General features: G+C 48.3%; 1 protein-coding gene across 1 annotated transcript in view; it reads left to right on the forward strand.

The window, feature by feature from the left end:
- The first annotated feature begins 14,554 nt into the window (after positions 1-14,554).
- The window catches only part of KCNS1 (potassium voltage-gated channel modifier subfamily S member 1), a 73,794-nt gene continuing 62,356 nt past the window's right edge, over positions 14,555-25,992 (forward strand). Inside the window, exon 1 of the mRNA XM_054980440.1 lies at positions 14,555-14,629. Within this exon, the coding sequence (XP_054836415.1) occupies positions 14,555-14,629 (75 nt within the window). The remainder of the gene's footprint in view (positions 14,630-25,992) is intronic.

Consider the following 25,992-nt stretch of genomic DNA (forward strand, 5'->3'; position numbering starts at 1 on the left):
TATATATTTGTGTTTTCCTAAAGACTCTCAATTAAAGTTTCTGGCCAGTGGTAGCTAGTGCCCAGTAGGGCAGGTAGGGCAGAGGTCAGGGCAGTAAAAGTTGTGTGAAATCAGAGCACAGTTGTGTGAAGCCAGGGTGCACAGTGGAGAGAGTCAAAGCAAAATAACTCTGCTTTTATTCCTTGTCCTTTGCAATACTAAGAACATTCAAGCATCAATATATCAAATGTATACAAATCAAAGATGGAGTGCTCAGCTTCTAGTTTAAGGAGATCTGTGGGCAAAGGAAGAACTTTAATCTGGATGTATCGCCCATATTGCATTTTACTCTGTTCTGTGGGAAGATTTGAATGAATTTACTCAACACTCTTTTATACATCTGACTAATGTATTCACTCCCATTCACTCTCCCCACTGTGAAGCAGATTTTCCTGCCTAAATTCTCTTTGCCTGCTTTGGTTGAGCAGTCCCAAATAGCATGTTAATATTTGTTGTTTGAAAGTCTGTTTGACCTACCCTGACAGTCAAATATAATTTTGGCTTCTTAGCCCAGCCCAGGAACTTGATGGGGAAAAGCAAGAGCCCTCTTCCTTTTTGTGGGAAATGGCACTGGAGAGTGTATAATGTTCAAAAAGAAAATAACTTTATTTAACAGGCAGAGATTAAGTGTAGTCAGGGAATGAGAGTGCTGAGTACAGTAGTACAGAATATAGTATTCTGTACTAGTAGTACAGAATATACTTTGAGTAACAGGCAAAATAGTTTCCTTGAAGCTTAGTTTCTTATAATTTTGGTTCTTAGCAGTGAAAGGTGTTTTACTTAATATTTTAGTTACAGCAACAATGTTTCTTCCCAGAGATTCCTATGATAGCTCAGGTTTCCTGGAATTAGTTTAAAAGTTTTCCCTTCACAACAAACCTGGGGTCCTCCTCAGAGCAAAACCCCCTTTAGAAAGGGGGCAGGAATTAATCTTCTTCTCCTAAGAATATATAACCTTTTTTCTCTTGGCTTGAAAGGGAGTCTAAGCTACTTCCAAATCCCTCTTGCCAAAACACACTCCCAGTTCTATGGTGTCTGTGTCAAACAGGTTTCAGCTTCCATGCTACCTTTCTGACACTTATACCAAGAATTCTTAAACTAAATTTTCCTTCAGGACAGTGCTGTTACAGTAAAGGCAAAAATTTCCTCTGCCCTTACTCCAGAGGAGAACCTGTCTGACCTTCCCTGTCAGACTCACACACAAACTCTCTCTGAACAACCTTCAGCCCTTCATCCAGGTTCTAACTGATCAATCAGAGAGGAAGAACCAGCCTGTCACTCAAGCTCTCCATTCCAAGCAAGAATTAACTCTTTCCCTCCCGGATCTCTGATTGCAGCAGTTAGGAAACCTGCTTTCAAGTGCAGTCTGTCACAATGTTTTTGTGTCTATTTTGTGCTGGGTCAGGTATTTTTGATTTATTAGCTATATTGATGGGGCACTTTGTATGAGATATATATAGCACCGAGGAAGGCCCTGGAGCCAAAATGCATCTGGTTCTAGTTCTATTCATATGTGGATAAAATGTACAAATATACTTGTATATATATTAATTTACTAGAAGCTAAAATGACAAAACTGAGGCTATCGTACTTTGGTCACATCAAGAGAAGACAAGATTCTCTGGAAAAGTCAATAATGCTAGGAAAAGTGGAAGACAGTAGGAAAAGAGGAAGACTCAAAATGAGATGGCTTGACTCAATAAAAGAAGCCATGTCCTTCAGTTTGCAGGATCTGAACAAGTCTGTTAATGATAGGACATTTTGGAGGTCTTTCATTCATAGGATTGCCATAGGTTGGAGGTGACTGGACAGCACATAACACATAACAAATACAAGGGTACAGTATAAGGACTGTATATGTTGAACCACACTGTTGATGTTTTTAATCATACTTATGCACTTTTATTAGTTGTATTAAATTACGTACCGGTGGTTAAATCATTTGTATTATGTTTTTAGTTATAATTAATTCACATTTTTTGTTCCAGCCTCTTTGGAAGCCTTTATGACACCTGAGTGGATCAGGTGATACTCCATACTTCTTGTCTAACCGTCAGGTTAGGTCAGACAGACAGATTCATTTATTGTATGTGGCCATAGGCCTTAACAAGTTAAAAATGAATTTACAGTTCTGAAATTTTAAAATTTCTAAAAATTACATCTTTCTCAAGAAATTCACATCCGGACACAGAAATTACCTTTCATTTCAACGGACTGCTTTCTTAAGAACCACATTTGCACCAATTTTTCTGGCAGCTAGAGCAAAATTTCCATCCTGTTGGAAACACTGGATTCCACATTTGACAGTGTGGCAGAACGGGACCTTTCCTCCCACTGGTAGATCCCGCTCTGTCTACCTCTCCCTTTCTGCCTCTGGCCAGGCACCTGAAGGGGCTGTCTCCCTTCCCTGTCTCCGGGTATTCGCTGCCACCACTGTCCCTGTATGGGGTCCTGGTTAGGTGGGACAGCCTCCTAACCCCCCTCTTCTGCTAGTGGGCCCAAGTGCTTGGGGGACTATGTGGAACAGAAGAGCTTTCCTCTGTCTATCTCCCTCATGCCCTAATTAGATATTGTGTAGGGCAGGCCCAATCCTTTGATACCTGGGGTTATGCTAGATCTGCCTCTTCCCTCAGAGCCATCTCTCCCTCAACTCTCCAGCCACCAACTGTCAACTTCCTCTGACTCGCTCTCCCTCCAATCACATTCCACTCCAGAACTTGCCCCTCCCCTCTGCAGCCCATAGAAAGGTAACTCCAGAAACCACAAGGGCGTTTCTCCATAGACAGCATAAATTTTAATTTGTTGGAATCAGAAAGGGAATGTAAGCTCTCTAATGTCTTTGCCAGAAATTTATTTCTGGACTCCAAGTATAACGGGCAAACCAAAACATAGTAGGGGAGATCTTCCACCAAATTTCCACATATACAAATGTGTTATTCCTGGGGTGTTTTTAAATATCGACCAGTGAGTAGCTCTATTGGCATAGTTTGGAAACACAGCAATGTAAATGCTGTCCTGAGGTTGTGTACTATTATAGTGGCCAAGTGTGAGGCTCTAGAATGATATTTTTAAATAGTTTTATACCATGGAGCAAATTTTGATTGAACTACTAACGAATAGTGGATTAAAGTGTCCCCATTATACACCTATTCCCTCAAATTGAGATTATTCCCTGAGGGCTGTAGCAAATCATCTGGAATGGTATAGCAGGAGATAATATTGTTGAAAAATTCAGTGCGGGCTTTGTTCTTACTTTGCAGCAGATTAAAACTACCAGGCCAGGTAGGATCAGCAGTTTAGGCTACCCAAAAGCCTCTGCTCCTTGTTATGGATTGTCTCTTCCCATTCTCACAGTAAGTAAATAAATAAATAAATAAAGTTTGGATTAAAGTGCTTCTTGTGCAGCTGGAAGAATGAATTCCCATTAGAAAGAGACAGAATGGATGAGTAGAATGTGAAATCAGCCATTCACTAGTTGAATAGTTCACTTCCTTATCAAGGGGAACTATTATCAGCTATTAAGCTGACATCTTCATATTGCCGCTTGATTTCATAATAATGCCATTATGGTGGCTCTTAACAAGATTAAATTGCTAATTGGTTTGATTAGGTTCAAGCCTCCAAGCGTAGGATGTAACACAGTTTATGTCGTTAGACAATTGGAAATGGCTAGAAATGGGAGGGAAATAAGGGGTTTTTTTCTGTATCAAAAATAATACGTAATGAACGCTATTCACTTTTTGCTGATTTCTTGCAAGCTCTTCAGATTGAATCCAAAGCTAATGTTTAAAAAATATTATGGGCTTTCCTTACCAGTTTTGTAGTACAAACGATGCAGAGCTATTAACTAGATTGCTCTGGAGGGAAATTCCATACTTTCTCCTGGTGTTTCTTATGTGGGGAAATCATACTTAAGAACTTTTTATTTAGTCATTTAGGAAATTTCTACACTGCCTCTCCAGAGAATCTGCTCACAGCAGCTTCCTAAGCAAAACATAATAATACATAAAACACCACAAAAATAATTAAAATTATCAAATATTAAAAACTAGCAAGGGCATAAAAGCAGCAACCCCCTCCCACTCATACACATTTAGCAGCTTAGAATAAGTCTCATAAAACAGTTCTCAGGCTACAAGCAGACTGTAAAAACCATTTAAAAAATTTCAGCTCCTTAACCGAAAGCATGGGTAAAAGAAATGTTTATGGCTGGTGCCTAAAAGAGAGCAGAGCAGGTGACAGATGAGTAAGGATGCCAGCCCTCCTTGGAACAATGCGGGGGGCAAAGGCTTCTTGAATATCACTTCCTGTTTTGAAACAGGAAGTAGCATCATGACAGTCTATGAATTTTAAATTCCTAGAGCATCATGATGTCACTTTATGGTCTGAAACATGGTACTCCCACCCCCATTACCCTCCCTGCTGCTTCTCTGAATGTAGGCAGGGGACAGGGAGCATCACCCCCACCCTTCATTGGTCCCCCACCATTTCCAGGAAAGTGGCAAACCTACAGATGAGCGTCAAGGGGAAGGCCACCACTGACGATGCTTCTCTCTGGTTACTACTTGTCTGACCTCTCAAGGCAGAGGACACAGAGAGCAGTGCTTGTGAGGAGGATCCTCACTGGTGGCCTGGGCAGTACAGGGTGCATCAGAAGGAGAAGTGATACAGGGACAATCTCCCACACTGGCCTACCTGGGACCATGGTCCACATGACTCATGATGACCTGTTCCCATACCAGAATAATCATGTCTGTTCTTCTGCACATGGTGTCCAAAATAAGCTTCTATGCCCATATTTATCATGGGTATACCTCTATGGGGAGAGTGATGGCCACAATCTCCCTTTGATGTGCCAGAGCTATTCAAAATCAGAAGGCCACTTGGGGAAAGTGAATCTTCCCAAAATCACAGAGTTAAAAATGAGATATGCTGGATTTAGTCTCCATGATACAGGATGAAGACTGAATTGCTTTATTTTTTTTTTGAGCCTCATGCTGAATTCTTGCATAACAAAACCGACATATACCCAAATGGCACTGAGTTTGGCACACCCCAGGCCAGCCCACACTCCAGCCAGTTCTTAAAGCTGGCTGAAATCCAGTACATGTATGAAGCAAAACATTCACAGGACCACATCTGTGTATTACAGAAACTGGTTGTGAGAATAGGCTCTGATGATATTATGTCCATTTTCTTGGAAGTAACACCCATTGATCTTAGTGGGTCTTATTTCCAAATAAATGCCCACAGTTTTGAGCTATTGTCGTCCAAACATTTGTTTTTCATTCTTGCTCCAACCAGAGGAGGGTTCCTCTGTCCCTCCTCTGGTTGGGACCTGGGAATGGCTCTACCATTGAGTTTTTCATTGCTATTATCGTTGCCATTTCAACCATGGCCGATTCCAGATGGCCAGAAATAGCGTTTTGCCCGCGCTATTAATCGCTTACCGGCCACGCGGGTATTTTCGCCTCCATCCGCTTTGTCTCGTCTTCATCCGTTCTGTGCCGTGCCGTTCCGCCTCCGCATGTTCGCATGGCCAAGAGAGCGACCCCGGGATTGGTTCTCTCCTCCCCGGCACAACTGACGTGGGGGGCCTTCATTTGTTCGCATCTCGGGGTTTTTTTTTAATTTCTTTCCCCCCGTTTTGCGCAAACGCGCAAACGCGCACATGCGCGAATCCGCGGCATCGACGATGCGGTCAATGATTGGTCCGGGAGATTCTCGCGAAGTACATTGGTCGATGGTTCCACTCTAGATTCTCAATTGCTAATCTGGTACGTGCTGACTGTTGGACCCTGAAATGGCGCCCGGGAGAGAGCTTTTCCTCGTGATGGCGCAGGTGGTGATTCTCCTGCTGCAGAACACGGTCTCACTTTGCCATGCGCATCTGCGGCACATTTTGAGGAGGAGAAGGGCTGCCCAGCTGATTTTCCACAGCGAAAAATTGGGTACAGCTTCACGTAGGTCCACTTTGCGAGGGATCCGTCTGCGGCAGCGATGGTATGTGCTGGCGGACATCAGAGAGCACAGAGACTGCTGGGTATACCCCCGGAGCCAGGACTGGTGGGAGCGCATAGCCCTGCGTGTATGGGACGACACACATTGGATTCAGTGTTTCTGGATGAGCAGGGGGACCTTCAATGAGCTGGTGGATGCCCTGAGGCCGACCCTGGCACGCCAGTCCACCAACATGCGTGAGCCCGTGTCCGTGGAGAAGAGGGTGGCGGTGACGTTGTGGTGCCTTGCCACCGGTGCATGCTACCACGTTGCAGCAGATCACTTCGGTCTGGGGCTGTCCACCGTTTCGGATGCTGTGCTGGAGGTCTGCTTCGCAATTGAGAAGGAGCTACTCTCGAAGACAGTGTGCCTCGGGGACGAGGTCGGGAAGGTGAGTGATGGCTGCAGGAAGGGCAGGGGGTTTGCGCAGGCTGGAACAAAGGTGGTTTGTGTTGTTTTCCGTGTTCCGATGGTGCGCTACTGCGCATTTCCAATCATGCGTGTTTCTGGTCTCTGTTTCAGATAATGGATGGGTTTACAGCGCTGGGGTTCCCTCATTGTGTTGGGGCGATCGATGGCACTCACATCCGCATCGGTCAGCCCCGTGGGAAGCCGGACCAATACGGTAACCGAAAGAACTACTCCTCCATCTTGCTGCAGGGGACAGTGGATCACACCGGCCGTTTTGTTGATGCAGAGGTGGGTTGGAGTGGCAAGAACCACGACGCCTTCGTCTTCCGCAACTCGGCTCTCTGTGCTGCAATGGACAATGGGGCTTTTGTGCCTGGGAATCCTTCCCTGACAGTGAATGGTGTTTCAGTGCCACCGCTGATGATCTCGGATGGTGCTTATCCAATGCGCCGGTGGCTGATGAAGCCGTACGGAAAATTTGCTGTCACACCGCAACAGAAATACTTCGACCGCTGCCTGGCACGGGCCAGGAACAAGGTGGAATGCAGTTTTGGTCGTCTGAAGGGACGCTGGCAGTGCCTCCTCCATCGGCTGAAGGCCAGAGAGGAGAACGTGGTGACCATTGTTACCGCGTGTGTGATCCTGCACAACTTGTGCGAGGCCAAGGGACATGCAGTGCTTGGTTCACTGACGGATCCCATGCCCTTGACAATGCCCGGGGATGGACTGGAGTATGGGGAGAACGACAGGGGGATGCTTGATGAGGGGAAGAGGGTTCGTGACGCAATGGCTGCATTCATGTATTCCAGGTGCGGACGGTGATGCTCTGGCTTTCTTTGGGGGGAGGGAAAACCCGTATCCCAAAAGTGCCAATATTGCAAGGAAAAGTTTGTCCTGCCAATAAATGGTTGTTATTGCAGTCGAACATTTTTCGCTTTCCTTGTCCGTTCCTGGGTGCGGGGGGAATGCAGACCCGGCAGGTTTTGGGATTGCCGCCTTTGCGCACTAAGTTGCATCCCCCCGCAAATGCGCAATCGCGCGCCAGCAGGCGAATGTGCGCTCCGTGCCACCACACATTTTCTGGTGGCCCCCGCCATGACCATTCCTCCTTTGGGGGTAGTGTTGAGGCGTGCTGGGAGGGCAGACAAATACGCAGTGCTAACTGGGATCCCTCCATTACTTTATGCGGGTCACCGGCACATCTAAGCCGGTGACTACAGAAAGTGGCATAGCCGTATCGGTTACCCCGTTATTTGAGTCGCTTGCATGTTCCGGTTTGCAGAAATGCGCAAATGCGGCGATACACTCATGCTGTCAACCCTTGGGTGAAAATTCTCGGGGAGTGAGGGGGTGATCGAGAAAACAGTTAGCGAAAAATACTGCGTGCTGCTGCACTATGGGGGCGGGGCGCTGCCGCGGACCTCGGTGGAGGAGAATGCTGGGGGGCCGGTGGCAGCTGCTCGGCAAAGCAGGGCAACGGGCACCTGCACGGATTGCCGCTTCCAAAGTCGCGCATGCGCAGTTGCGCATATCCTTACAGTAGCAGCTAAAAAAATGGCCGCCAGCAAGGGCCGCTACTGGCGGGATCTGGAGGTCGAGGCCCTGCTTGACCTCCTTCTGCAGAGTGGGCGTGCCAGCCGCATCATGGGCAGCCACCACCTGCCCACAAAGGCTATTTTCTCCAGGGTTGCCCGACAGCTGGGTGCGAAGGGTTGGCCCAGGACCGCGGACCAGTGCCGGTCCAAGTTTAAGCGCGTTAAGGCCGACTTCTTCGCAGCCCTGGAGCAGTGGCAGGGCATCCCAAGAATGAGCGCCAGGCCGCCGTTCTTTGAGGAGATGCGACGGCTCTGGGAGGCGGCTGGCAGGCCTAGCTGGGAGGACCAGAGGCAAGCAGGTAGGTGGAAGGGGGGTGGTGAGTGGCAGGCGGCAGGGCCCGTTTTGGTGGCTGGTGAATTGATCTCGGCCTGGTTGCAGTCTTGCCCTCCCGTTGGCGTTCTTTGCCCTGCCACATATTAGGGTGTCAGTGGTGCTCTGTTGAGGCCCCCAGCACTGCCATCAATCCCCGGTGGCCATTCCAGACAGGCCAATGATGCCCAGGTGGCACACAGACTTCCAGGTGGCATGCAGACAAAGTCACAACCCCTCCCCCCCGTCTGCCAAAGCGGAATTTCCCAATTTGGAGCAGGCAACCCTATTCTTGGCTCACCTGGGAGCTGTAGTTTCCATACTAAGTGGATGCCCAAATAAAATAACGGGCTGGGGAAAAGTTAGACATAGAAATGTTGATGGTCAGGGCTATAACTTGGAGAACAAAGCTTCGCTGGTCTATTGACCTTCACTTTCACTGAAGACCCACGTTTGTGCATCTCTTGCTGGATACACAGCCACACAGGCCCTGTGAAGAGTGCTCCTAAGAATGTTTTTTTAAGAAATAGCTGCCCCTGGGTCAAGTAGTTCTTATTTCTAGTAAGCATTTTTAGGACTGCACCTGCTGTTCTGTGCACACATACTTGGAATTAGGACCCATTGAACTCAGTAAGACTTCAGCAAACATGCACACAACTGCAGTCTGAAGACTAGGTCACAACCCCCTCCCCCCCCCCGTCTGCCACAGCGACAAGGTGCCTTGAGGTGCGGAAGACCATTGTGCCATTGCATGCCAGCTGTGCACCAGAGATACCAACAACCCACCCCAATCTCTTGCAGCTGCGATGAGGGCGAGGGCACGCCCCAGAACTGCAGGGCAACCCGAGGAGGCGGCAGAGGCGGAGGAGGAGGAGGCAGGAGAGGCCGAGGAGGAGGAGGGTGCTGAGCGTGGGCCCAGGATCCGTGAGGAAGAGGCGGAAACTATGGAGGAGGCGCATGGAGGTGAGAGGTGCTGCACAGATGATGGCAGTGAGTGCAGCAAGGTTGGGGGGGTGGGGACTCTGGCCCGTTCGCTGATCCATCACGCCCCAATCTCTTGCAACAGGCCAGGGGGAGCAAGGGATTCCGCCAGCCGAGCCACCAGCAGGCGAGGAGCTCGTGGGTCATGAGGAGGAGGAACAGGAATGGGAGGTGCCACCTCCACAGGGAGAGGAGTGGCTGGTGGAGGTGGAGTTGGAGGGACCTCAAGGTGAGCGGTGAGCAGTCGTGCCGACATCGCCACAGCTGTCCTGCGGCACGGCACAGTGCTGCGGCAAAACGTGCGCCAAGATGGGGTGGTGGGGGTTGAATGGGGGGAAAGGAGAGGAAAGCTTGTGTGGTGTGGGGGTTGGGGCCCACGTTCTCACCCTCACAATGCCTCCTTTCCCATCTTGATTGCAGATGCACGGGGGCACGAAGGCCGTGGTGTACCTGAGGAAGCAATGGAGGGGGCGGCCAGGGGCTCAGTCGTTGCTGGGCAGAGCGGGCAACCACCTTCCGCTGCGAGGCGGCCGACAGAAGAACTGGGTAAGAGCAGGTCCCGGCGCACCCTACAGCCACCTGCGCAGCACCACAAATGGCCGTAAGGTGCATTGTGCGCATTTGTGCGCAGCTGTTGTGAACCAACTGTTTTTATGTATTGTTAACAACAACATGTTTCAAATCTATTTATTTAAACGAAAGATCACTTGAGCACAGAGGCCCGCCCCCAATGCTGGATTAACAGCTGTTACCATCTTCTCGCTGTCCACAGTGTCGGCCCCTGGCGAGGGGACTCCCGCCACCATGGAGGAGCCAACGACGAGCCGAGCGGCGGCCCATACACCGGGTACCCAAGAGGGGAACAGCAGCATCCTTGAAGCCATCAAGGGCCTGGAGGGGCGGATGATGCTCTCCCGTGAGTGAGTCCATGACTGCCTTTCTGGGAGGCCTGAGCTCACACTGAGGCAGTCCTCACCTCTATCACCGAGCGACAGAGAATTCCACACGCAGCTCTCTCCAAACCCTGGTGGTGTTAAAGGAGCGGCCACAGGCTGGCAGGTTCCTCCCGGCATCTGCCAACTCCACTTGTGTCGGCAAGGGACAGACCGCTCCCTGACAGTGTGTGGCTTTGTTAACCACTGGGGAACAAATTAGACACATGTGGCTGCATCTGTCCATGTGCTTCGCTTGTTTGCAATCTTAGGTTTTCCCCGGCTCCCACTTCAATTTAAATAACCCCCCCCCCTTGGATGGGAGGCCTTCACCTATGAAGAGAGGGGCAAGGAATTCTAGGCATGATGGGGATGTGGGGGGGGGATGCGGGAGAGTCCCAGGCATAAGAGGCAGAGATGGAGTGTGGCGGGAACTAAGGACAGCAAGGGAGAATGGCCGGGAGTTCCAGGCATCAGGGGCAGTGGGGAGCATGGGAGGGAGGCCAAGACATGAGGGGCTGTGAGGAGAACGGTGGGGAGTTCCAGACGTGAGGGGCAGAGAGGGGCATGTGCGAGAGTCCCATGCAGATAAAGGAGTGAGATTTGAACTGATACATATCTTTGTTTTGTCCACAGTGAACACGCTGCAGGGCAGGATGGACACCGTCGAGCGCCTCCTGCTCTACCAGGGTCGGAAACACCGGGCGCTCGAGAGACGTGTGTGGGCCTTGGAGGGACAACTGTCCGCACTAATGCCAGCGGCCACCGAGCAATGATGGGACTTTGGGGGGCGGGGGGGGATCTGTTAAGGTTGAGTTTTTTCCTGTTAAGTAAAAGTTAGAGTTGAAAACAATGGTCTGATTGTCCGTGTTTTCTCGATAGGTGGTGGTGTGTCTGGGGTGGTGGGGTTTTGCGGTCTTCTGTCCGTGGGGGGGGGGCTGGGGGAAGGTTGGGCAGAGCTGAGGGAAAAGGCGAGACTCGTCTACAGGGTTAGCCGATCCCTGGACCTGCCCACACAGGACCGCTTGGGGACACCCTGCCTTGGCTGAGGACGGGGGGAAGGTGGCCGGATGATCACCCCCTCATCCACCTCCCCCTCATTCAGCGCTGGAGCTGTGAGGGCGTTGGATTCAATCACCAGGGGTGGCCGCTCTGGAGCTGCTACCAGCGGTTGCTGCATCTGGAGCATGGCCTCTCCAAGTGTTTGCAGCGTGCTGATGGCGGCACGCATCACCTCCAGGTTCTGGCCCCAAGCATTCTGAAACATCGCCTGCTCCTGACGGGTCACCTCCATGAACTCTTGGCGCCACCTCTGTGCCTCGGAATGCTGCCTCTGCCGCTCGGCGATATCCTCGCGGTGCTGAGTGTCTGCCTGGCTCATCATCCTGTCCGTGGCCTCAGCGCCACCGTGGGCCCTCCGCTTGCGGTTCCTTATTGCTGAAAGTCGTGTCCCAGGGGACAGCTGGGCCGGATTTGGCGGAGGGCTGCCTGGGGGGGGGGGGGTGGAGAAACAGCCCAGAGGTGAACACAAGGCCCCACCATTCCCCGGCCATGGTCCCCCCATCAAGCCCTCGGACCCCAACTTCCCAGGCGTGCGGCATTGCAAGTGTGCGGTACCTGAGACGCCGCCGCCTGGCGAGGGCGGGCTGTTCTCCTTATCCAGATTGTCCTCCGTGCTGCTTCCCGAGGCGGACTCGTTCTCATCTGCGAAAAAGGCAACATTGTCAGAACGCACTTTGGGTTACCGGCAGAGGGCATGGCTGCACTGATTGCTTCCCACCAACATTTGGGTGGGTGCCTGATGAAAAACACCATCGCTTTGGAAGAAGAAGTGCAGCCGCCACCGTTCCCTCAGAGCCCCAAGCAAGCTGATGCCACAATTCAGGCCCACAGCGGGAAACGCATTCAAAGTACATGCCTCGAAAGAGCACCACAGTGCTCTTTCTTGCCGTTCCATTTGCAGAAATAAATGATCAGCCCCGAGGATGAAGCACACTCAGATAAACAGCCACTTGGGGGGGGGGGTTAACTGGAAAGTGTTTGGCCATGAGGCTGACGCATTAGCAATTCTCACGCCATTATCTATTGTGGGCCACAGATTGAGGTATTGCTCCGGTGGCCACACTATCCTGTGCTGGATGGGCTACTCTTGGACATGTTGAGAAGAATCAGCATCCCAAGCATTAATTTGGCACATCCACAACATGGAGGCAGCTTTGCATGACACTGCATGGCTGTCCCCCCGACACCCACTTGCCTCTCCTTAGCCCTGGTGCACCTGACCTTGCCACAACTCAGGCAATTGAAAACCAACACCGGTGGTCTGCACAATGTGGACTTTCAACGTACTCCCTGGGAGCAATCCAGAACAAGCCAAACAAGCCCACATCATTGCTCCTGGGATTGCAGCCGCTTTTATTGGCCATGTACTGCCTGGCCTGCGCTTAGAGCCGACTCTCAGTGCACCACCGCCCCAGAAACTTCCAACTGCTTTTGCCATCCCAGCGGGGTTTTTGGTGCCATCCCCCCCCCTAGGACCCCCTGCAATGGTCTCCCGACAAGCCGGCAGCAGCACGAGCACAAGCGTGTGTACCTGTGCCTGCGTGCTGTGGTGTCTTGGCTGACGAGATTCCCCCCCCCCCAAACAGCCGTCCAATCGGGACACAAGTCTGCGGGGCCAAGGTCAGCGACACCTCCCGGGGTTGGATTCTCTGGGAGACAAAATGGCGGTCGATAACAAGGCCTCAAGTATTCAGTTCAGGAGGGTCGCACCAATGCAATTGCGCAAATGCGCAACATGGGGCCGGACACTGCTGCATGCCTTGAAGCTGATTATGCATCTGCATGCATTTGCGCATTGGCGCGGTTGCGCAAATGGCGCCAGCCCCTTTTTTAAGGCTACATTGTGGCTTCAGAGAATCCAAGGGCTGTGTGCCTGACCGGCGGACTTCCCGGGCCCCCCCCCGGACCACCAGCAAGGGACTGCCCAGCCTGTGCCCTGAGCCAATAAACAGAGCACCCACGCCCCACAGAATCCCAGGGTGCATAACTCGACCCAGCAGAGCTGCTGGTGCGCCCCCCCGCCCCCCTGCCCGGCAAAGCACGGACCATTATTGCGGCGGATTCCCAGACCAGCCCAAGCGATTCCCGCGCCCCCCCTCGCCTGTTCCCCCCCCCACGTACCCGTTCCCGCCAGTCCACTCAGGGTCGCATCAGGATCTCCACCGCTGTGCAAGTGGTCATCGTCCACGAAGCCACCATGCCCTGGGAACAGAAGTAGGGCCAGCCTCGTCATATTGCATGCTTTGATCACACCCCCAAAGCACCACCCCCGCAGAAACCGCGCTTGGACCCGGGCCCCCACCTACCTGATGGAAAGGGGGTCGATGTCCTGAGATCGTCCGCATTGATGGTGACGAGGTCATGGCTGAAGAGCTCCTCCGAGCCCTCCTGAAGCTCCAGAGGGCCTTCCCGGGCCCTGCCCTCCACCTCCAGCACTATACTCCGAGCCAGCCTCTTGGGGTTAACGCTTGCATCCCCCCTCAAAATGCTGTCCAGCTCTCTGAAGTACGGACAGGTTGGTGGCGCGTTCCCTGAACGGCCATTGTGGGCCATAACCTTTTTGTACTCCAGCCGCATGGTTTTGGTCTTGGAGCGGCACTCTGTAGCCGACCGCTTGTGGCCCCGCTCAGCCATCTGCCTCGAGATTTTTTGGAAGTAGTCCATGTTCCTGTGGGTGCTTCGGAGAGCTTCCTGTATCTTCTCCTCCCCCCAGAAGTGTAGCAGATCCACAATCTCTCTATGCCGCCAGGACACCCCCCGCTTCCCAGCCACGTCCCCCCCACCGGCCATACTGCTCCCGACAAGGCGATATTGCTCTAGCACAAGTGTGTGTGACTGTGCTCGAGTGCTGTGGTTTCTCAGCCACCGAGATTCCCCCCACCCCCCCGGATCACCCGTCCAATCGGCACGCAAGTCTGCGGGGCAAAGGTCAGCGACACTTCCCAGGGTTAGATTCTCTGGCAGACAAAATGCCGGCCGGTAATGAACCCTCAGGTGCGCATTTCATGAGGGTCGCACTAATGCAATTGCGCAGATGCGCAAAATGAATCGAAAAACCACGCACCCTGATCATGGTTATACTTTTGCGCATTTGTGCAAATTCATGTCCGCAGACGCGCGATTGCGCAAATGGCTCCTGCTTTTTTTTAAAAAATGGCGATATTGTGGCCGGCCACCCGGCCACCCGGAAAAGGGGAGTTCCTTTCCCCCCATGATGGATCGCCATGAAGCGGCAAAACCCGCCATGCCGTGTTCCCACTGTCCGCTTATATAGCGCGACGGAGCGCCATGGACCGCAGGTAAGCGGGGACGGCAACTTGCGGGTTTTAACGGGTCTTAACGCTTGAAAAGCGAAATCACTCGCTTTAATTTTGCCCGTCTGGAATCGGCCCATCTCTGATGCTCTTCCATGCTACCTTTCTGGCTTCCTATCACTGTGATGAGAATCATGAAATTGTTCAAGGTTCCATGACAATGACTTGCAAAGGCAGCCATATCACCTTATCAGTCTCTTTTGCTGTTCTCTACCTTTTCCAGCAGGATGTTGAGGGTCTGGCAGAGGACCCAAATTCAGAGAAGCTCTGGAAGCAGCTATTCAGGCTTTTGTGTTTTGCTGCAATGTTGCCAAAGCTATTTGTAGCCTTTGTTGTGTCTGGCAGAAGGACGTGGGTGCTGCAACCAGAAGAAGATGTACTAAAATGATGTTTTTAATAGGTGAGACGCTGAAATGTGTCCAGACATAGCAGCCGTGTTTTTTTGCAGCCCAGAAGCTCCTGGAGCACTGAGCATCAGAGCAGTAAGAGGCCCGCTGCTGATTTTTGTTGGCAAAGCGCACACAGCTCAAAGGCTCTACAGAATGCAAACCCAAACCTTAGAAACACAAACAAGAATGGTTGTTGGGGGTTTTCCGGGCTGTATTGCCGTGGTCTTGGCATTGTAGTTCCTGACGTTTCGCCAGCAGCTGTGGCTGGCATCTTCAGAGGTGTAGCACCAAAAGACAGAGATCTCTCAGTGTCACAGTGTGGAAAAGATGTAGGTCATTTGTATCTACTCAGGAGGGGTGGGGTTGAGCTGAGTCATTCTGTAAGAATGACTCAGCTCAACCCCACCCCTCCTGAGTAGATACAAATGACCTACATCTTTTCCACACTGTGACACTGAGAGATCTCTGTCTTTTGGTGCTACACCTCTGAAGATGCCAGCCACAGCTGCTGGCGAAACGTCAGGAACTACAATGCCAAGACCACGGCAATACAGCCCGGAAAACCCCCAACAACCATCGTTCTCCGGCCGTGAAAGCCTTCGACAATACAACAAACAAGAATGCTAGTGATTGTTCCACCATTTGACAAAATCCAGAGTTTATGGGGCTGTGTGGTGTAGTAGCTAAAGTGCTGGACAAGGAGAAGAGAGACACAGGTCCACCTCCCTATTCTGACCTTTGGGGGCAGGAAAAGGGGCAAAGTTGACACCGTGTGTGATGCTTCATCAGCTCATCAGCCAACACTCTGAACTCCCCCCCCACAACTGAGCATCAGCTGATGCACTAATGTCAATCTGGGCTTTCACCCAGATGGAACGTCAAGATGTCACATGATGTCGTTTCCACCACCAACACCAACACCCTGGAGTTTTCCAGCTTGCCCAGATGTGTGGACGGGTGAGAGGGCAGTCCCAGCGAGGGATTGCCTGCACAAAATGGGCAAAGTGCAAGTCTTGGCAGTGTGGTGTAGTAGTTAGAGTGCTGGATTGGAATCTGGGAGACCCTGGTATGGAACATCCCTGCTCTGCCATGGAAGTTTGCTGGGTGACTTTCAGTGCAATCCTATGCAGAGTTACTCCAGTCTAAGCCCATTGAAGTCAATGGCCTTAGATTGGAGTGACTCTCCATAGGATTGCACTGTTGGTGCCAGTCACTCTCTCTCAGCCTAACCCACTTCACGGGGTGGCCATTTTGTGGATAAAACAGAGTAAAGAAGAATGATGTTGTAGATCATTTTGGGGAGAAAAACAGAATATATATATCAAAATCAATTAATTAAAATATGTATATCTCACCTTTCTCCTCAGACTCAAGGGCACTTATATATGCAGCAACAAGTTGCAATGGAAAAATAAAATAATATACAAAGATTACCATTACAAGCAAACATTAAATCAGAATCAAAGCAGAACCTTCCCCAAGCAATGATTTAATTCTTCATAAAAAGCTCTCTTTGTTGCTGTTAGTAATAAAATCTATTGCAGGCCATTATAATCTTAAGGTAAATTAAAAACATAAAATGCAAGAGTTAACATAACAAAATAATAAAAACAGATCAGATGAAAATTAATAAGGAGCAAAATAAAGATATCTTGTCCCCAAAATACTGATTGAAATGCAACAAATTAGACCCCAAGAATGACTTTAGCTCAATATTTCATAGCAGTCTATGCAAACAATGAAGCCATGAGTGTGATGTGCAGGTCTATATCAGCTAGAAGAAAAATCAGGCTGGCTAATATTGCCATGAGATATTTAAATCTAGACTCCAGACAGAGAGAGCAAGATAAAACATAGCAAGGAAGATCCTCTATTTCTGGGGCTCTGTACAGGGCTGGTGCCAGAGTTTCTGGCGCCTGAGGCCAGGGACAGCTTCAGGGCTGTTGCTGCCCCCACACATGAATGCGCGCACCTGGACTGTGTGAAGATGTCACTGCATGTGATGTCATCACACAGCATGCCGCTGCAAGCCGGCCCCATTGGAGCAGCAGGCAGCTGGGATGGCGCACAGGTGGCCTCCCAGCCCTCCTGCTCAATTGCCCCGTGCTGCCCCAGCCGCCTGCTGTGCTGGGCCCGCAGCTGTGTCCAGGCGGCGGTAGCAGCACAGAGCAACTGAGCAGGAGGGCTGGGAGGCTGCCCGCTCAGACTTCCCTGTGCTGCCACCGCCAGCACGCACTCCCGGCCAGGCACAGCAGCTGCGGGCAAGGCGCAGCAGGCGGCTGGGGTGGCGTGCGGGTGGCTTCCCAGCCCTCCCGCGCATCCGTCAGCGCTGCCGCCACCAGCTCCTCAGCACAAGTCACCACCCCCAGCGCCCCCTCCAGCACCTCAGCGCTCAAGGCGGCTGCCGGACTCGCCTCCATGGATGCACTTGTCCCTGGCTCAATAGCAACATTAAGATATAATGGGATAGCCCAATGTGTGTCTCCTCGAGTGTGAGCATATCTGCACTTCTTACTCACAGTAGCAGCCCGATTAACCATCAGTACTCTTCTGTTGTCACATTCGATGATTCTGCTCCCATATAAACTGAAGTGCATCTTCTACATCTCCGGCAGTTGCAGCAAACTCCATCCAGGACACGAACAAGCATATTAGTCTCATCGTATGAAATATATTACGCAGATTCCACTCTGGTTCACTGCATTTGTATTAGGGATCAGGAGGTTCAATCCAGCCTCCTAATGGTCTTGCTTGGCAATCTTCAGTTGTCAATCCAGCAATGAGATATATATGTAAAGAGAATGGCACCTGTTTCAATAGGAGTCCTCAGCAGGCCACTTTGGCAGGTCTGAGCCATGGTCTTGATCCACCCCTAAAGCTAATCACACAGAAATTGAGGTGCTGGCCTGGAAATACTACGTACCAACTAGCATGGGACTTACTGATTGCACGGTTGGATGAATGCCCAATATCAGAGCTTTCATGCAGTTGTAATGTTCTTTGCTCCATCCCTTTTAAGACACGTAGTTACGTGCCCTTGACTGCTGTCCAAAGGCTTGTAGATAGCATACTAAACAGGCTGAAAAGTATTACATCTAAGGCTTGACCCAGACAGCCCCACGTGAAGTCTGCCTTTGAATTCCATCTCTGCCTGTGCATGATTCACGTCTTAATTATTATGCATTCCTGTGGTATTTTGAAGGTAACTGTGCAGTCTGCCAACAGAATGAAAAGTAGACCAGTGGACTCATTGAGAATGGAAATTCAGAAAAATATAAAGGTGGCCCTTGAAGACAGATATTACAGGCACTCACAAATCCATCTTTGTGTGGCATAAGTGCAATGCAGGTAGCAAAAGCCTTCAGAATAATTATAGCTTTGATCATGGATCTCTCATCATTTCCTTGCTCCTCACTTCAGTTTGTTGGCTGCCACTTGTGGCAGGGTAATGCTTTCCTCAATGATGCCATGATCTGAAACTTCTTCCTTTAAATGTGATCAGGGAAATGCAAGAGAAGACATGGGCTGGCAGCAGTCACACAACCACCAGCACCCTATCACCCCATTGCAAAGACTGTGAGAAGGGTGAGTGTGCCCCAAGCACAATACGACAAATCAAGATGGAAAGGTTTTCGCTGGGCAAATAAATATGCACATAAACAGCGATTGGAAACAATTAAAAGCTGATTAATGTGGGAGGAGAGGAGGCAGGAATCTAGCTGGAGAAGAAGAAACTGTGAATTGTACATCCCTGGGCATATTGCTAGTGCTACCACAGAAGGATCCCTGAAATAATTTTTATATTAGGGCCAAAACCACCTGGTTGCATCCAAGGGAGAACTGCCATTTCTATGCCTACCTTGGACCTATGGCCACATGACTCCCTCCTTCCAAGCCACTTCCATTAACAGCTCTCAAACCTGAGTGCACTGGAGAGAGAACTAAGTCCCTCTTCAACAGCCTTGCTTGGATCTACGGCTATTTGGCTCCACACCAGCCCAGAATGGCCCAGGCATTTCATCTTGTTGTCAATGAACAGTCATATAAGTTGCTGAGGGCTGCTCCCACACTTCATCAGATATTGCATTATCATTGATCCAGAGGAGTTAGCCGTGTTAGTCTATAGTAGCAAAATAGTAAAGAGTCCAGTAGCACCTTTAAGACTAACCTAACCAACTTTACTGTGGCATTATCATTGTATTCCAGCAGTCATCCTCAAGACAATGAACAGGACAATAAGCTACGATTCTTGCTGCAGCACAACAACAGTGCCATACCCAACATTAAGTTGATGCAGCCTGAGAGTTACAACTAGGTCGCTGTGTTGGTCTGCAGTAGAACAGCAGGATTTGAGTCCAATGGCACCTTATAGATCAACAAGATTTTCAGGTTATGATCTTTTGGGAGTCAAGCTTATACCCTGAAAATCTTGTTGGTCTGTACTCAAATCCAGCTAGCCTAAGAGTTAGTTCCTGAACTTGTGCATTTGCTTCTTCCCTTTGTGTTCCCATTTCCTTTTACATGGTGTGTATCAGACTATAGGATCCTGAACAGGAAACCACCCTGAATACAATGGAAGAAAGACAATATTGTAGGTTAGCTTTGTGGCCTGCTTCAGCCCCCCTGATCTCCAGACAATAGAGACCAGTTCCCCTGGAGAAAGTGGCAGCTTTGGATGAGGGACTCTATGGCATTTTATTATCCCACTGAGGTCCCTTCCCAAACCCCACTGTATCCAGACTCCACCCCAAAATCTCCAGGAATTTTGCAACCTGGAGTTGGCAACCCTAACATCAAGAGCTCAGCCAGGCAGATTGTTACTCACAGATGATGATCACTGGTTGATAAAAACTAGAAAAGAAAACTAGACACAGGCCAAACACTCCATAACTGGTCCTGTTCCTAGGACTCTCCCTCCTTTAAAACTTGCCTCTTACTTCTACTGCTGTAGCCTAGTGGTTAAGTGGTTGGGTTGCAAATCAGCACTCTGCTGGTTCAAATCCTTGGGTAAGCCACTCCTCTCAGGCCCCTGCTCCCTAGTTATACTGTGGGGATAATAAGAACACTGACTTTGTTTACTGCTCTGGGTAGGGCATAAATCTGTCCAGAAGGGCAATATATAGGCACATTGTTGTTGTTAGCTACTCCTGTAGGGGCATAAGGTAGATACTAAACCTTACTATTAACAAACAAAAAATTAATAGACCAGATAAGACACTAGAAGACTGTGACCAGATCTCTGCAGCTTTTTAAAAAGATCTATTTCAATCATAGTTTAGAGGGAAAGTAGCTAATCTGGACTGAGGCCATGGCAAGAGAACAGGGTTAAGCCTCCAGAAGCCAACCCACTCCCTATGCTGATACGCTGGTTGAAATTGATCACTTCTTCAGGGGCTTATTAGCCCTGAAAGGGGGCAAGACAGCGTGGGTTTATTTTGTCCATTCCAGGCTAATAACTGCATGGGTAGTCAGCAAGATGATGCCGCAAAACAGCAAAATGATACATGAGACTGAATTAAACCCTTTCCTTGCACTGTGGTCCTGATGTGCTTAGAAAATCTGTTCATGGAGCTCCCAGTATCACATTTATTTTGATTAGGGTTGCCAGGCCTTGAGGCAAAGATGAGGAACACACAAAGCTGCCTTAGATTGAATCAGACGATTGGTGCATCAAGGTCAGTTCTGGAGAAAGGGGGAGAAAAAGGAAAAAATCAACCAAACTATTTGGATCATTAGATGTATACTGTACATGCGGCTACATTTAAACAGATCATGAAAGAAATTGCCAGTGTGGACTTTTCATTTATGTACAGTGAAATCAAAATGAGTTCACATACTTCCTTCTTTGGAGGTTTTTAAGCAGAGGCTAGATGGCCATCTGACAGCAATGCTGATTCTGTGAACCTGGGCAGATCATGCAAGGGAGGGCAGGAAGGGTTACATCTGTGCTTAGTTCTCGCAGCCCCTTCTTACATTCTCAGGGGTCACGTAGCAATTTTCCCCAGGCCAGTTTGGCTAGGGATCCTAATGGTGTTTTGCCATCTTCTGGGCATGCAGCAAGGGTCTCTGAGTACGTGGGGGGAGGGAGGTAACTATGCATTTCCTGCACTGTGCAGGTTGGACTAGATGACCCTAGAGGTCCCTTCCAATCCTATGATTCTATGATTTCTGCCTGCAGAGAGTGCTTGCAACACCAAGATGGTGGCTGAAGGGGGGGGGGGGTTGAATTGGCAGAGTACTTTAAAATAAATCCCACTTCAGATTGCATAGATAATTAAACATTATCTAAACAGGAATATGAGTTACTAGCAACAAAGCCTGTTGTGGGAAAAATACAATGGGGTCTAGAAAGGTCAGGGCAGGTGGGCTGGGCATTGCTGCCTCCCTCGTGTCCCGATCTGGATGGGAGGAAAGCAGGGTGGCCTGGCTGGGCACTGCCGCCTCCCCCGCTCCATGATCTGGGAAGAGGGAGGGCAGGGAGGCCAGGCCTGTGCCACATAAAAAGTGAGTCATCGCCAATAGACTCCCCTTTTATGTTGTAGTAGATTCGTTAACAAATATGATGTGAAGGAGTGGAGAGAGACTCAAACTATAAATAAATGATTGCATCACTATAATCAGTGAGTCAAGTGAATTATAAATGACAACTATCTTAAAAATCAGTGAATCAAGCAGACTATAAAACATCTTCAATAAACCTGGACTTCCGGTTTGGGATTCATGGAGGTCTAACGCAGCTCCATTTGTGGAGCTGACCGGATTGCCGTTTTAACCGGCCGGAGGGGTGAAAATAACCCGCGGCCGACTGCTCTCAGGCGGGGAGCAGGCAAAGAACGCTCAAGACCCTAGGGTGAGTTAGATCTCGGACGAGGGGGGGCTCTACACAAGGAGTCTCCCCCCTGATCCTTGAGGTCCCACCTTGCGACGGGTCGGCTATAATCTCTGCGGCAATTTTGGGGCCAATTCGGCTGGCATAAGACCTACATACCCAAGCTTCGATCGGGGAGGGAAGTCGAGAGGAGAATTTAAGATCGAAACAGCGATTACAACCCGAGAAAGCTGGAGAGAAGGTAAAGATCGCTATCTCTTGAAACGGGACAGATTGACAAAAACAGAGAGGAAAGAAAGTAGACTTTTAAACTGCAACAGACTAGTGAAAAGGAGGTGAAGACTCGGCAGGAGTTGTATTTTAAAAGAGACTAAGTTTAAAGAAGTTATTACAAAAATCGGACTATTGTTTTGAATACCTGTGGTTTTGGAGCTGTGGGAAAAAGACACCATCGCGAGACCTGCTGTGGGAAGACGGGAGACAGGAAGTGCGTAACAACAATAGAGTGGCTGGAGGGAAGCGGCCCTTGCCAAAGGACAGGAAGTGGGGAATCGCCATCTTTGAAAGTGGAAGGGTCGTGGCTTCAGCGGAAGAGGAAGTAGGCCATCTTGGATTATAATAACATAGAGAAACCATAGAGAAAAGACGCCCGACATTTTGGATATAAAAAATTAATTTTGGCAAAGATTGGGACATTTAAAAAAAAAGGAAAACGTTTAATTATACGCCACGGAGCTGAGGAAGAGAGCAGATTCGTGGGAGCGAGCTAAAGCAAGCCCCACGATGTCGAAAAAAGAGTGGCAATCGGCAATAGAAAACTTGGACAAAAAACTTATAGACATGATGAAAGAACTAAAGGACACGAAATTGGAGCTTATTAAAGAGGTCAAGGAAGTTACACAGACAGTAAAGTCGGAGCTGTCAGAAGTGAAAAAAGGTGTGGAAACGATTAGCAGTGAATTACAAGGAACGCAGCAGAGAGTTAAAACAGTAGAAGACGCGATGGAGAATTTAATAGACACGCAACAAACAGAGATGAGGCTGGTGAAGGGGAGGATGTCAGTTGCAGAAACTAAACACATGGAGAAGCAGCTTCGTTTTCGTGGTCTGCCAGAAGTGGAAGGGAAGTCAGCGCAAGAACAGATGACTGAGGTGTTGGCTGATTACCTGGGGAAGGAGGAGGAGGAAATTGTGGCTATCCTAGATGTGGCGTATCGTGTGAACTCGAGAATTGCAACCCAGAGGAAACTACCAAGGGATGTGATTGTGCAGTTTACAACTAGAAATATGAAAGAGAGGATTGTGACCAAACAATTTCAAGATCCATTGGAGATTGATGGCAAGACGATTATTATAATGAAGGAACTGCCCAGATCAGTGTTATTGGACAGGAAAAAATATAGAGTGCTAATTCAGACTTTGAAGGACATGAATATCAGATACAGATGGGAGTTACCGGAAGGAGTGTCCTTTGAGTTTGGAGGGGCAAAAAAACGTATCAGATCTGAGCGGGAGATGGAGAGATTTATCAAGGACAATGAAAAAGACTTACCAACAAAACCATGAATATGGAGTGTAAAGTATTATCTTGGAATATAAATGGACTAAACTCACCGAATAAGAGAAAAAATATTTTTCATTGGCTACTAAAACAAAAATGTGATATTGTTTGTTTGCAGGAGACCCACATTAGAAAACAGGATGTAAAATATTTAAAATCTGGAAAATTGGGCAAAGAATTTGTAGCGGCTTCCAATAAGAAAAAAAGAGGAGTGGTGTTGTATATAAAAGAGGAGCTGCAGCCAAAATTTGTTATGAGAGATGTGGAAGCTAGATTTGTAGCAGTGGAATGTAATTGGAACTTAAAGAGAGTGTTGGTAGTCGGACTTTATGCACCTAACGGTGCAAAGGAAAGCTTCTTTGAGGACTTAAGGAAGCACCTAGACGATCTTGTATATGACCAGATAATTCTTGCTGGAGATTTCAATGGAGTGACAGATTTGGAATTAGACAAAAAGACTACAAAAGCACAAAAGAAAAGAGGACTATTGCCAAAGCTTTTTTTTGAGTTGATTCAACAAGAGACTCTCGAAGACGTATGGAGGAGAGAATATCCTAAAACCAAACAGTTTACTTTTTATTCTGCAAGGCATCTTACATTATCAAGAATTGATATGATCTGGGCCTCAAAGGACTTAGCGCTATGGACTAAGGAGGTAGAAATAATGCCGATGGTAGGCTCAGATCACAACCCAATTATGTGGAAATTTGGAAAAAGGAGAAAAAGGAAAGCCTGGAGAATAAATGAGGACCTGTTACAGGAAAGTGAGAATATGGAAACATTGAGAAGAGAGACTAAGTTTTTTATACAATACAACGTGAATAAAGAAGTACCAACCAGTAAAGTTTGGGATGCGTACAAGGCGGTTGTAAGGGGCATACTAATGGACTTAAATGGTAGAGCAAGGAAAAAGAAAGAGGAGAAAAGACAAGAGATTGAGGAGAAAATAAAGGCCAAAGAAGTACAGTTAAAAAAGAGACCAGGGAAAAAGAAAATACATCAGGAAATCAAAATTCTTCAAGAACAGTTAACAGCAATGAGTAACAAAGAATTGGAGTGGAACCTTAAAGGACTGAATCAAAAAGCTTTTGAGGGTGCTAATAAACCTGGGAAATATTTGGCATGGCAATTAAAGAAGAAAAGGGAAAAGAAAATAATAAATAAAATTTGTGAAGAAAACAAAACGTATTTGGAGCAGACTACCATTAGCAGAGCCTTTTATAAATTTTACGCTAAGCTGTATAATAAAAAAGAAGTAAACAAAGAATCAATAGCATCATATTTGGAGAAAACCAAACTTCCAGAGATCTCGGAAGCTTGGAGAAATAAGTTGAACAGTGAAGTAACTGATGAGGAAATAAATATGGCAATACAATCCGCAAATCTAGGAAAGGCGCCAGGGCCAGATGGACTTACGGCTAAATTTTATAAGACAATGGCCAATGAACTGGCACCATTCCTAAAAGAGGTGATGAACGGAGTTTTTAGGGATCAAAGAATTCCAGACACTTGGAGCGAAGCGAATATATCATTGATCCCAAAAGAGGGCCAAGATCTGACTAGCGTGAAAAATTACAGGCCTATATCACTACTCAATAATGACTATAAAATTTTTGCGAAGATATTGGCGGAGAGATTGAAGGGGTGGCTCTCGGAAGTCATAGAGGAGGAACAAGCAGGCTTTTTGCCAGACAGACAAATAAGAGACAACTTAAGGACAGTGATCAATGCTATTGAATACTATGACAAGCGTTGTGACAAAGAGGTTGGTTTCTTCTTTGTAGACGCTGAAAAAGCGTTTGACAATTTAAACTGGGATTTTATGTTTGCCACTATGGAAAAGCTACAACTGGGAGATAGATTCGTCAGAGCAATCAAGGAAATCTATAGAGACCAGACTGCAGCAATTGTAGTGAATGATGAATTGACCAAAAAATTGACGATTAGTAAAGGAACAAGACAAGGTTGCCCGTTATCTCCATTGTTGTTCATTTTAGTATTGGAGATTCTGATGATACAAATTCGACAAGATGAGGAAATACGAGGAATAAAAATAAAGGACTACTCATATAAGGTCAGAGCATTTGCAGACGACATAATGTTAATTGTAGAAGACCCATTGGAGAACATGCCAAAAGTGATAGGCAAGATCAAGGAGTTTGGAGATTTGGCAGGTTTCTTCATTAACAAAAAGAAGTCAAAGATATTATGCAAAAACATGACTAAGCAGAAACAACAATTGTTAATGGAAACAACGGATTGTGAAGTAACTAGTAAGGTGAAATACTTGGGAGTTGAGCTGACTGCAAAAAATATAGATTTGTTCAAGAATAATTATGAAAAATTATGGACTCAGATAGAGAGAGACTTGATCAAATGGAATAGATTGAACCTGTCATGGTTGGGCAGGATTGCAGCAGTTAAGATGAATGTGTTACCAAGAGTAATGTTTTTGTTACAGACAATACCAATCATCAGAGACTCTAAACAATTTGAAAAATGGCAGAGGAAAATATCAGATTTTGTTTGGGCAGGCAAGAAGCCTCGAGTGAAAGTAAAAGTTTTACAA

This window comes from Eublepharis macularius, chromosome 5, assembly GCF_028583425.1.
Source record: "Eublepharis macularius isolate TG4126 chromosome 5, MPM_Emac_v1.0, whole genome shotgun sequence".
Lineage (NCBI taxonomy): Eukaryota > Metazoa > Chordata > Lepidosauria > Squamata > Eublepharidae > Eublepharis > Eublepharis macularius.